Below are 13,852 nucleotides of genomic sequence, written 5' to 3' on the forward strand. Positions count from 1 at the left end.
GTAGTTACACAAAAAACCAAAATATTATCAATAAAGACTTCACCGAAAAATCAAGAAATGGTTTTAACAACCCATTCATCAAGATCATAAAGTCTGTAGGTCCATTAGTCAATCCAAACGACATCACCAAAAATTCATAATGCTCATAATGAGTCGTAAACACTGTTTTGGGTACATTTTCCAACCTAGTTTTTAATTGATGATACACGCATCTTAAATCAATCTTATAAAAGATTGTTGCACCTTCCAATTGATTAAAGTGATCATCTATTCTGTGCAAGGGATACCTATTCCAAATAGTGAATCTATTCCATTGTCGTTAATCTATGTACATCCTCATGCTACCATCATTCTTCTTGACAAATAAAATTGGATCACGCCATGGGGAAGAACAAGGATTAATAAATCCCTTATAAAAGAACTCTTGGGTTTGAGCCTTAAGCTCTCTCAGTTTTGCCAGATCCATGCGATATGAAGGAGTGGAAATGGGACGAGTACCAGGATCTAAGTCAATACAAAAATCTATGTCTCTATCCGGAGGCAAGCCAGGAAAATCATTGAAAAATACTTCACTAAACTCAGACACTACAAGAATTGACCAAATGGACGAAGCCTCACTTTTAACATCCCTAACGTGAGCCAAATAAGCTAACAAACGTTGCTCTACTAGTGTATTATCCCATATGAAGGATATAACCTTTACTTTCTTAGGCTTGTACACCCCTTCCAACTCGAATCTTTCCCTTCCCAGAATTTTTAGAGTCAAAGACTTAGTATTATAATTAAGTACATCATGATAGGGGGACAACCAAGCCATGCCTAAGATAATATCAGAATCAGTCATATCTAAAATCACCAAATCAGTCCAAGTTTTAAATCCCATCAACAAAATAGGGAAAGCATGATAGACTTGGGAGACTATAACTGGCTCTCCATCATGTTGGTGGAAAATACCCAATTTATGTAGCTCTCATAACAATTCAAAATGAACTCATAAGCATGTTCAGCCTCAGAACAAAAAAATATCGGACGCTTGAGCTCCATAAACTTGGTCGACATATTATTCTGATTAATAGACATCACAGAACCCAAAAATGGCAAAAGACGACATTGTTACCTCCCACTTCACTCGTCATGGGAACGGTTCTAGCTACCAGAGGATTAGTATGGGTTTGAGTGGGTGGAAGCATTCCTGTACCAGCCAACCCTTTCAAGAATGATATAATTTGTGTAATTAACACCAGATCGATGGTAGGGATCCCTGTCGCTTCAGCCTACATTCCTTCCTCCTATTCATCCTCGTCAACATCTTCAATCTCAACTTCCTTTTCTATCTCTTCATTGTGTTCCAGAGGATTCTCATTCACCGAAACATTGTCAATCAGCGCCTCATTCACATCATGTGTAACTCTCCCAAGGCCTCTACCCATAGGTCTTCCTCTACCTCTTCCTCAACCCCGACCTCTTGTTGTGCATTCCTTTGATGGAACATTGACGAGAGCTACGAACCTAACGCTGTTGTCCCTAGTATTAATCATCTACACAAAAAATAGTGAAAGAACTTAGATACAAATTTGAATTGACAGATACCAATTGGAATCAAGTCATACCACGATGGAGACAAGTGAAAATTGAGACTTCCTAAAGTTCTATACCCTCTCAAAGAAAACTAAAGTTGTCCCCATATGATTCCGCGAGACTCTGTTAGAATCATTTTGGTACATCGAGATTGACAAACCTAGTCTCTTATACCAACTTTGTCACGATCCAAAGCTGTTCGTGATTAGCACCCACACCTACAAGAAGGTAGGACAACCGCTACTACTATCCAAGTCAAGCAATTATTCAAAAACTAAGGCATTTAAGTTAAGGAATTGAATGACTAAAAGTGAAATTACATTACTAAACAAAGATCTAAAAACTAAAATTTGTGGAAGATACACCTAAGATCTGAAAATCAATGTACCAAAACTACTAGCGAAAACTAAGTCTAAACAAGAAAATAATAATAAAACTATTTTAACTAAGTAAAACAATGGTCTAAGTCTAAAAATGGTGGAAATAGACTAAAGAGAACTCCGTGGCATTCTGGGAGATGCATCTCACCCTTAAAGTCGATACGATTATATCTAATCTCCTAAGCAAGGTATGTCAATAGCCTCTTGAAGATGCCCTACACTCAACAAAAATAAGCGCATGTGCAGAATCAGTACACAAATATCGTATACTAGTAGGATCACGAGACTATCCAACTATTGCAGTATAACCAAGTCGAAAAAACATTATATTCACATGCATATATACCAACATAAAAACCTTATCAACATGACAATTCGATAACACAATTCACATGCTTAACACATCATTGGTCTTCTAAAGGAATCAAAACTCAAACTGTAACTGCTCCGATGTGGTACGAGATTATAGTTAGCTTGCTAAAACGTGGAAATCTGATCTCATACTTATTCCGTAATTTTACAACCTGATCCAAAATTTATGCCGAAACATGGAAATCCGATCCAAGTTAGCTTTCCAGAATGTGGGGATTCAATCCCCATTCACACATCACAATCACAATAAAGAGTACCTCATTTAGATCACACATTAAATCATGATTTCATGACTATACTATTCATCTATATCAATTACAACAACATAATCAATGTTGTAAAATTCATATACATACAACTACCATAACGAAGAAAGAACATGCATACATCACATAGTCATGAAATTACAACCATCACCTACCTTGAAAAAAGCTTAAAACCTTAAGAAACTTGATCCTTCCTTTTCTGAATTTGTTCTGCTTGTTCTTGGTCTACAAAAAGTTTAGAATACAAGGAAATCAAAAGAAAATCACTAATTACCCGGATTACTAATAATTCTAGGAATCCTAGATCATATACATGATCCCAACTAGTATAATTAAGGTTAATTTCACCATAGAATCTACAAGAAACCTTTCCCCATCAATGTTGACCCATTCTATTATGTTCGACGGATTGAAAAGCAAATTTTGAGAGTGAAAATCTTACCATTAGCTTCAAGAATGGTGGTAAACGAGTTGGAATAGTACAAGGTATTCTTTAGCTCAAAAAGTAAAAAAATTTCAAATAAGGTCATTTAGGGATTTTATTTACAATATTATTCGCGACTCTCTTGCCACAGAGGCACCCATCCCTTTGTAGCAGCGTCGCTGCAGCGATTTTTCCAAACCAGTGAGCTCCTCAAAAATTCTATAACTTTTAAGTCTTGTCCATACGCAATGCTTCATTTCATTTCAGCGGCAATTTTGGGGACTTTGAGCTCTTAGAAATTCCCCTATTTTGTAACATATCTCAACCCACTGCGCTCAGAAAATACCTTTAACCTTAAGATCAATTCCGGAGATCTACTTATCCAATTCAATTCCATAAAGTCATATGGATTCCCTAATGAGTTATCTGATCGATTATGTAATTTATTCATATTTACTCCACCCAATCGCTACAACATTTCCCTACACCTTGATGACTCCGATTATCTCCAAATTCGAAAAAGGATGGAAAAATACTAACACAACAAAGACGTTATTCTGGCCCCAATATTTTCCTTTTTGGCATTTCTATAATGACCGAACCTGATTGTTACAGTTTAGGGATTTAACTAAAAATTAGTTTAAATATTTAAAGTTAGAACCAATACATGAAAAGCAAATACAATTAAATAAATAACTAAAAATAAATTAAATAATAAAATTGGGCTCAAGACTAGTTTTCGTCCGCTTGAATTGGTTACTTGGGCCAAACTGCTAATTTTGGGCTTTTAAACCCATTTTGAATATGTATGCTCCATTGTATACTATATGGGGTCATTTGGTAATTTTAATATGAATCATGATAGGATAAGTTATGGTTGAATAAGTTTTGTTTGGATAAACTACTTTTCGATAAGTTTTGTCAGATTAGTTATGATGGGATGATTTATGTTGAGATTAGTTCTTATTGAGTGTTTGGTTTGTTTTATTCAATATAACATACAACGCATAAATTTTAAGAACAAGTTATTTTTTACAAAATTACCCTTCACTTCATTTAGTTTATAATCTTTTCTTTGCAATCTTTAGGGATTCATATTTTAATATAACACTTTCATTTTATTTAGCTTAAATATTTTTTTTATTCCCATGATAAATACCATATATATTTAGAAATATTTTTTTCTTATTTAGCTTAAAAATAGAACGTCTCTCTTAAATTTATTTAAGTGAAAGAATATTTATGAGAAATTAAAATATATTTTAAACATAAGAATTAGTCAAAGAATCAACAAATAAAAATTATATTTATATAGAGTAATTTTTTAATTGAAAAATATGAATAATTATCATAACAATAAGTAGTGAATATAATTACACGTGGTATTACAAATAATGTAAATATACATATATCTGAAAAATGACGTATAAAAAAGGTTTAAAGGGTTACTTGGCATTATCTAGTTTATTGTGGGGTAACATATCCAAGAATTACTATACAACCCCATAGAAGGGATAACTTATTCCGGTATTAATTTTTATTTGGGGATAAGTTATCGCTTTTGCAACCACACAAGTGAATAAAGGGTACATAAAATTTATCCCTGAATAAACTCTCCTTATCCATCACATCAAACAACCACTGAAAATATAATAAAATTTAGGATCCATGACTTATCAAGGATTTTCTCAAAGGATATCCACTTTAAAGAAATATATAAGCAATTCAATTACTTTGTCAGGATCATATTCATTAAAAAGTAGTTCAAATACATCACTGTAATTTTCTCCGATGATGACGATAAAAAGTTGAAAAAAAAAACTCAATTAACCAACAATTTTCAGCACTTATATTTTTATATAATATTAAGTATTGTACCCAGAGTTATCTAATTTTTACTATTAATGCATACCTATTTAATTGGCTATTGATTGTTTTAACTTTTGTGGAGCTTTTTGTTTGACCCCCCCCCCCCTCCCCCCACGAAATCTCTCTTCTTCCACGTGAGCTGACTCTGAAGATGACATAAAAAAGAGTTGAGTTCCTTCAATTTTTCTGTCTCCAACTTTCTATCTATTTTATCTTTCACTTTGCTTTTTTTCTCTCACTGTTTTTCTTTGATTTCTCTTCATCTTCTTCCATGAGTATTAATTAAACTTTGTCATATTTTGTTGATTTTTTTAATATTGCTTTCAATTTTTTCTGCTTAATTTTGTTGGCATGTGGCTATAGGAATGTTGCATGGACAAAATTTCTACGTTGAATCCACTTCTTCTTCGTATCATGTGAACAAAATGGTAGACCTATCTCAATTTTGTATTGATAAGTACTATCATTAGATGATACAATAAAAAATTTCTTCGGCCATATACCAACAAAGACCTCAAAATTCAATTTGGTATGTTGTATATTTATCTGTCTTTCCTTTTTTTTCCATTCATCTAAACCATTTTGAGAGTTACCAAAACTTTCATTTGTAAACACTAATTGTTAGACTAAAGAAAATGGTATTTTGTTACAACAATGATTACTCATCATTGGCATGGCAAAGTGTGGAGAGTCTATGTAATAAAAAATTGAATTTATGTGCTTCATTCTTTCTATTGAAAAATTAAGTAATGTGAGTTGTATTTTATATGGGCCTATTTTCACTAAAAAAGTACTAGTAGTAATATTAAATACTTTATTAATTAATATCAGGATTTGGAACCAGATAATCTTACATAGAGCGGTTAGGAGCACATGAGGAAGACATCGTCACAGAGAAAAACGGAAGCGATAGTCATAAATTGGTTTCTACCTCCTTTCCTAAATTTATATGATTACAACCGTCAACGATAGAATTATTGTAGAAAATGTGTGGTCACCCTAATGGGTTGAGGGGAACCAATTGATAAAGGTTATGATTTAATTTGGTATGTCCATCAAGTAACCAATATACGGACAAGATCTATTCCTTATTAAATATTATTTGTGGTATAAAGTGAATTACAAATAAACTTGTTTCATAAATAAGAATAACTAATAATAATTTTAACATTCTCCCACTTGTCCCGGTAACCATATATCATTAATACTTAATAAACATTAGTTACGCATACAATAATTCTCTTCTATAATGTACATCATGCATACCACAATATAACAAACTACTAATGAGAGTTATGGCGGTTATAAATAAATTTTAAGGTACATACCTCCTTATACTACTACATTATCAATTTATCATACTAGGTTCATAAGCTATAAAAACATATAACATTACGGTCGACAATATTGTCTCATACACACTTATCTTGTAGTATATAAAATTATAATGTGTACACCATTATGAGAAACAAGATATGAATTAATGTATATCTGAAACACATAATTTGAGCTCAGAGTGTAAAACATCATAAATATATTAATCATAAGTACAACCAAGACACATTATTTGAACATGTTCTTTAAATGTATTTGATTGTAAGTCATTCGTTAACGGATCTATAATAATTAGATCAATCTTAATATTATTAAGTAAAATTCTTTGTTTTTGAAATTCATCCTTGAAAGTAAAGTACTTTAATTCCATATGTTTGACACATTTGGAGTACTTATCATTCTTGGAGAAGAATACGGCTGCAACATTATCAAAATTTTTTTTCAGCTGCTAGGTAATGGTATTGACAATCCCAAGTCCTGAAGCAAAGTTTCTCAGCCATAAAATATGAATTGTAGCTTCATAACGTGCCATAAACATTTTTATAGCTTTTCAGTGATTCATTCAAGGGATACTTTGATATCTTCCTAACATTCTAACCGTAAAAGTTAATATACAATCTTGTGAAAGTTTGAACATACATCAAACATTCAACAATAGAAGATTAAGGAATTGAAATCATTTCCATTCGTTCTACATCATTCTTTGGGCATAACATGAGATTAAATTTTTCCTTTTTTTTAATAGGAACTATTCCTACTGAACAAATGTTCATGTTAAATCTCTTCATAACACTTTTGGTAAAGCTTTTTGAGACAGTTTCAATAATCCTTGTGATTTATCACAGAATATTTCTATCCCTATCACATAGGATGTCTCACCCATATATGTCATTTCAAAGGTCATAGAGAGAAAATCTTTCGTCTCACGCAATATGCTTAAATCATTATCAATATGTAAAATGTCATTAACATATAGGATTAAAAATTTAAACTTTCTCTCACTGATATTTTGGTATATACACTGTGTAACAACCCTAAAAATGGATAACATAAAAAATGCTTAATATGTAAAGAATGCCTATGATTAGACCAGGGTTCACACAGACAAATGTGTGTAGAAACACACCTCAGAACCCTTGCTACAGCCAAGACAACTAACTTGGGGAGTTAGTTGAGCTTGGAAAGTTTGGGTCCAACCACGTAGGGCTCTCGTATACGAAGATTTACTTGAAGGAGTCTTTAACGGACTTAAAAAGGGGAAATCTTAGGTTTGAAGGGTCTAGGGATAAAATGGTCTTTTTTATTGGCTAAGGGTAGTATTGTAATTACCCAAAATATGTAATTAATTATCTAATTAATAAGGTGGAAGGGAAATTTTGGGAGAGGGGGCCGAAAATAGGCTCATGAAGTGAAGTCTTGCTCCACCAGGGTTCGAACGTAGGTGGAAGCAATGAATTAAGTGATTTTTATTTAAGCTATCAAATTAATATAATTAAGTAATAATTATTATTCATTATCTTATTTAAAATAAAATAAAAATAATATTTTTATTAAATAAACAAAACCTTATTGACTAAGTCCTAAAACTAAGCATCCTACAACTCCCACTCCCTCACGTTTATCTCTCAACTCTCATTCTCAATCTCTCTTATTATTTGTCACGTATTTTATCTACAAAGGTAAAATACAAAAGCAGAAAAGTAAACCAAGTTTTTCACACTTGAAGAACTCACAAGAAAACAAACGTTAATCGCACACTAGGCTAAGGGAGGTTGTCTTTAGAGTGGAGTTGAAATTGAGGAAAATTAGACGTGTTCTTGGTCAAGTTTTTTGTCAATAAGGTATGAGTTTTCTTCTCTGTTGGTCCCTTTCCCAAGATATCCCTTAAGGTTCATATTATTAATCCGAAAACTAGGATTATTTCCCCTTTTGCATGCCCCTGTCACTAGCTCCCAATGAATCATAGGTTGGGTATGATTGCTGGTAGATTTAGGTATATTTTATGTTTTCGTGATGGATATGATTATGTTTGTGAACTTTATATCGTATGAATGACAACCATGTATTCGAAATTATGTGCAAGTGTGTGCATGTGCAAATATGTTACAATGAATTAGGTTCTCTAATTAAGGCTTCAATTTAATAATGTTTTTGTTGTAAATTTACGTGCATAAACCTATGTAAATCATGATGTTCATTAAAATGAAAGTGTGTCTGATTTAAGTATCAATCTTTTAAATAAACGAATCAATGAACAATAAACCCCAAAATGTATTAAATGATCTACAAATTACCCTATGAATTCAAGTGCAAATATTGAAGGAAGTGATCTGAAAAATGTGAAAAAATTTCCAGTAAATTATAAGTTGTTTCGGCTAAACACAGATGTATAAACCTAGAAATTGGTATAAATTAGGTGAGGTCATTAAAATCGAACAGGCGACCTTACCCTTGAAAAGCACTAAAACGTCAAAAGGGAAATGGGGTCAAGGGAGTTTGATTTTGGGTGTGCTGGCTGAAAAGTAAAGTACAAAAATATTTAATAAAAGTAAAATGGGAGGCATGGAAATCGAACCCACGACCTCCAAGCAGCGAGTGGAAGCAAAGAAAAAATAAAAGAAAATGAATGTGAGGCGTGGGAATCGAACCCACAAGCTCAAAGCTGTGAAGGATAGTAAAGGAGAAAGGGAAAATAAAAATAAAAGAAAGGTGAGGCGTGTGGGAATCGAACCCAAACCTCTTAGGAAGATTTAAGGAGTAGAATAAAAGAAAAATTAAGAGAGGATGTGGGGGGTTGATCCCACAACCTCATAGCCAACTTGAAATAGACAAGGAGAAATAGATAAAAATAAATAAATAAAAGGGGTTGTGGGGGTTTGATCCCACGACCGCTCGGTTAAGTAAGAGGTAATTCAAAGGAGAAAAATAAAGAAGGAACATTGATGTTGGGGTTCGATCTAGGATCCCAAGGTCATGTGGACAAAAATATAATAAATGATGTTTTTGTTGTCTAAGGGATTCAAAATTGGGTTCCCTTGCCCAAATTTCGTAGTGATACATAAGTCATACGTGAATTAAATTTTCAAGGATATTGACACCTAGTTAGATAGAAATCGAGACCTTGGCATACATACAAGATGCATAAGTCTTGTATTACATAATCTTTGTAAATAACTGATTATCGCTGAGTTTCTGTAAATAATGGATAGCTCAAAACTGAACATGCAAACTGAATGCAACAATTAATCTGGTAATTATGTCTTTTTAATTGAGGCATGTATATCTGAAGTGTCTGAAATATCTGATCCAGCATATGTAATTCAAGAACTAAAGAATTACAAAGTTAGGGTTCTAAAATTCATGCAATTATCTGAGTAATAACATTATAATGTGATTTGAAATATATATTTAATAAATTTAGGAAGTTCTATTAAAGTTCTAGAAACCTAGGTCTAAGCATTATATGAAAATCAAGAATCTGACTGAAAGTTAGGGACCCAATGGGTGAAAGGAACTCACTAGTGAAATCCCACATACCTGGTGATGAAATCCACAGAGTAATACTTATGTTTCGGGGCTGGAAATTCTAGAACTTGTGGTATTCTTGAAACACGATTCTTGAGTTTTTTCTCCTCTCTTGCTTCTAATTTTCTAGGTGTTGATTTAATGATTTGACTTGGGTATGTTTTAAATATGTTTCTAGGCTTAAACTTACTAAAATATGGTGATTTAGGGTCGAAACGATGTAACTTAGGGTTTAAACGGAGTGGGAAAGGTCAAAAAGATACCAGAGAAATGTCGTCAGGCCAAACGACGGCCAGGACTGATTGTCCATCGTCTGCCTGACGTCCCGTCATTGGATCTGACGTCAGGGACTGTTCGACAGACTTTTACTAAAATGGACATAACTTTTTACTCGGATGTCTGATTTTAGCAAGGTCGATGTCTATGGAAAGAGAATTAAATTATATATCTGTTGGTAGGTCATGGGACACCTAATTAATTTTTTTTCTAAAAGTGAGGATCATTTGAAGTTGACTAAACTTCATTTCCCCTTAACTATCTGCAAATTTTCCACCTATGGTAAGACCTACGGAACGTGCTGGTCATCCGTAGCTCATTTAGAGAGTGGGTGAATTGGGGTCTTGATCGACGGTCATGGAATACGTACCTTCTTCTGACCTACAAGACGTCGATCCGTCCGTCGATCAATACTTAGCCAATTTTTCCGGACTGAGTTTTTGGGAGTTTTTTTATCCCATCGATGGTTGTGCATGATACGCTCAAACTTACTTCTCAAATAAGAAGTAAAGCGGTCATGTCAAATAAATAACCCAACTAGTGAGGTTGGGATCGTTCCCACGAGAAAAATAGTCTAGACGTAACTTCAACCTATTATTACTATTGTTTGGTCATTGACTTCCTTGGAAAGTAAAAACATAAAAAGGGGGGTTTCTATCTCTAAATAAGTGAAAATAAATAACGAACTTGAAAGAGACACTTGACAACTTTTAATGTTGGGTTTTAATCAATTAATCAAAGTAACTAGGGTTTACGTGTTCCCCACAGGTTCATAACTTGATAACTCTAACAATAACAATTCTTTCCTAGTATCTTGCATGCAAAGTGATAAGTTATGTATTTCTAAATCATTGTTCCGGCATATAGAAAATCTCACTCCGCACCTTGGTCCGGCTACATGTGTTCCTATAACCTCATATTAAGCATCGTATTCGATATTTGACTAAGTTATTACCTCATACCAATCAATACTAGCCTATTAGATAGTATACACTAAATCTATGTTAATAATTTTTTTCCTATTATCTACCTCCTTGGTCCGGCAAGTAGCACTAAGGCGAGTTCTAATGTTGTCCATCCGTTAAAAAGACATCTAAACGAAAGAATTATTAATACATGCAAGACAATATTCTAGAATTGTTATTTTAGTTAGGGTTTATCTCATTATTTGCCTATGGTTCCCACAACCCTAGTTATGGAGTTTAGTTACTCATACCATAAACACAATATTCAAATATATTAAATAAGAATTCATGTACTTACTTCAATGAGAAAGAATAAAGTCCGAAAAATTGCTTGATTAATCACCAAAAATCACTTGTAAGAATCTCAAAATCTAACACTAATCAACAATCAAAAATTCCAACAATCCAACAATCCAAAAGTCTAGTAACATGGAGCCTAACAATACGGAGTCTAACCTCAAAAACGAGTTTTTTCAAACTATTTATAAAAAATAAAAACCTAATTAAACAAGGATTCAAATTGCTAGAAATCTGCCAAAACGCGGCTGCGTCGACGGACCTCGCGATGGACCGTCGTGGTCACGACAGACCGTCATGGACTCCGTCGTCCCATACTTGTGCAATTTCTTCTACTGCTCTCTTCATTCCCCTGGACGGCAAGTATGACGGACCGTCATAGGCACAACGGTCCGTCGAGGGTCTTCGTTCTAAAACACTTCAACTCATGGAATCTGGGTACTGGGGTCACTTCTCTGAACTTCACGACGAACCTGCAGGACGGACCGTCATAGCCACGACGGACTGTCACAAGCTTCGTAATCCCATACTTTGTCAGACTTCCCCATCTTCCTTTAGCAACTGCACTACGCTACCACCTACGGACCGTCACAAGCAATTCGGATCGTCATAAGCTCTGTAGGTGGTCTCTTCTGCATTTCTTCGCTCAAAATCTCGGCATTCAGCTTTGGACAGATTTTCTACAAAACAAAGAGAAACTTATATAAAAATTAGCACAAAAAGGTTTTTGGACACACTAAACTTAAGGAAGAAGTATTAATAATACCGTGAAACCACGGTATATCAACAACCTCAACATAAATTCGTTGTTTGTCCTCAAGCGACGCACTATGACTCACTACACAATCTTTGTACAATAGTATCCATATTTTATCCTTTGCAATCATTTGGCTATCAATCCCGATTAATCTCATCAAATCTATGCATGCTATCACTATTGGGCTTGAATTTTGTGGGATCAGAACATGACACAGACTAACCACGCACTAAGACCTATCCTCTTTATTTTCTCACCGAGGTGCTAAAAAATTCTGGGTTTGCAACTAGTGTCCTCACTTTAAATCCTCCTTTTTCACATAATGATTTTAGTTTGAGTATAAGGATTACTTTTCAAAACTCACTCTCAGAACAAAGTGACACTTATTCGTACCTTTTTGCCATAAGCTTGGCCTTATTTTCACTGCCTTAAGTTCGCTATGCAACCCTTAAGATCACGATAGGACGTTTATAGCTAGTAACAGAGGCTCAGGGTCAGGTAAGGTATATTTTGGTATAATTTAGTGACTTTTTTCCCTCCTTGACATATCGGCTAAACATTCCACAGTCTATCATTTTATCTCGCCCAGTTTCTCATATTCTTTCACCTTGCTATTTTTTCTTCTTTCTTCATTTGTGTAAGTGACTCTCTTCTTTTCTTGCTTGTATTTCTTGTGTATTTTTCTTTTTCTTTACTTTTCTTTTCATCTAATTCTTGAGTCACTTTACTTTTGTTCTTTCTCTCTCTTTGTTCTTTCAACCCCACTTTCCAGAGCATTCCTCATAGTAGCCACCCTCAACTCATGGCTTTGCCATGAGTCAAGGTACACAATACCCAAAGTTGGGTCAGGGCCATAACGAAGGTTGTTTATGCATTAGCCACCCTCAACTTATGTTTTTGGCATAAACTGAGGTGCACATGTCCAAGGAGGGACTAGGCCAACATATTGTTCTTAGAAAAGATTAGTTGGGGTGAAAAAGAAAGGTCTAATTTTAAGCTCAGATTATTTGGATCAAAGAAGGATAACTTTCATTTGGTTTCTTTTATTTAGGCTAGAAATAGTCTATCTTGAATAAGGGCCTATGATCCTTTCCTAATTGTCTGTTACAGCTTACTTTTAGCAGGACTAACCAGGCAAGTTCTAGCTCAATACCAATAGTGGACTATTCAGAGTTCCTCACACTCACTTGACATCTCATCACTATACCAGATTATCAGACACCTAGTTCGAATCGAATACTTAGGGTAATGCAATGGTGTAACTCTATTTGCCATCAAGCTTCAGAGTTAAACAATGTATAAAAGATATAAACATGCCGGTTCAACAGAAAAAGTAATTATTCTTTTGGGGAAAAAGAACACAGGCAAGAAAACCCCAAAAGAGGATAGTGAGTTGGGCTACTCAGACTTCACCCTAACACTCGCTTTCCATTTACCCCACCCCAACAAAAAAGCATGCAATTGTCCCCAATGCATAAAAAATCTAGATATTAGAGTGGTAGGTGAAGCAAACCTGTGGCGCAAAGCGCCGTCGATCAGCAAGCTGGTGGGTCCGATTCCCCAAAACTCACGTCCTCTGCAATCTTGACACCCTCAATGGTGTCCTCAGCAACAACTGCACCATCAGTAGTGCCTCCTGCTATCTCAACAGTGCGGGAGCTAGATGCCCCAGCCGCTAACTGTGATGCTCTGATCTAGTTTGCCTCCTCCTCAGCAAGTCAGGCTCTCCTAGCAGCCTCCATCTCTCGGTGCTCCTTCTTCCTTGCTCCCGCCTCATCCTCTCCTCGACCCCTACGCCTCTTGGCACT

At 34.6% G+C, this 13,852-nt stretch overlaps 1 protein-coding gene across 1 annotated transcript; it reads right to left on the minus strand.

Moving 5' to 3' along the window:
• Window positions 1–319: 319 nt before the first annotated feature.
• LOC138337318 (uncharacterized) lies at window positions 320–844 on the minus strand. The gene has a single exon (XM_069287226.1). The coding sequence runs from the start codon at window positions 842–844 to the stop codon at window positions 320–322; it is 525 nt and encodes a 174-aa protein (XP_069143327.1).
• Window positions 845–13,852: the final 13,008 nt, after the last annotated feature.

The sequence above is a fragment of the Solanum lycopersicum genome, chromosome 7 (assembly GCF_036512215.1).
Source record: "Solanum lycopersicum chromosome 7, SLM_r2.1".
Lineage (NCBI taxonomy): Eukaryota > Viridiplantae > Streptophyta > Magnoliopsida > Solanales > Solanaceae > Solanum > Solanum lycopersicum.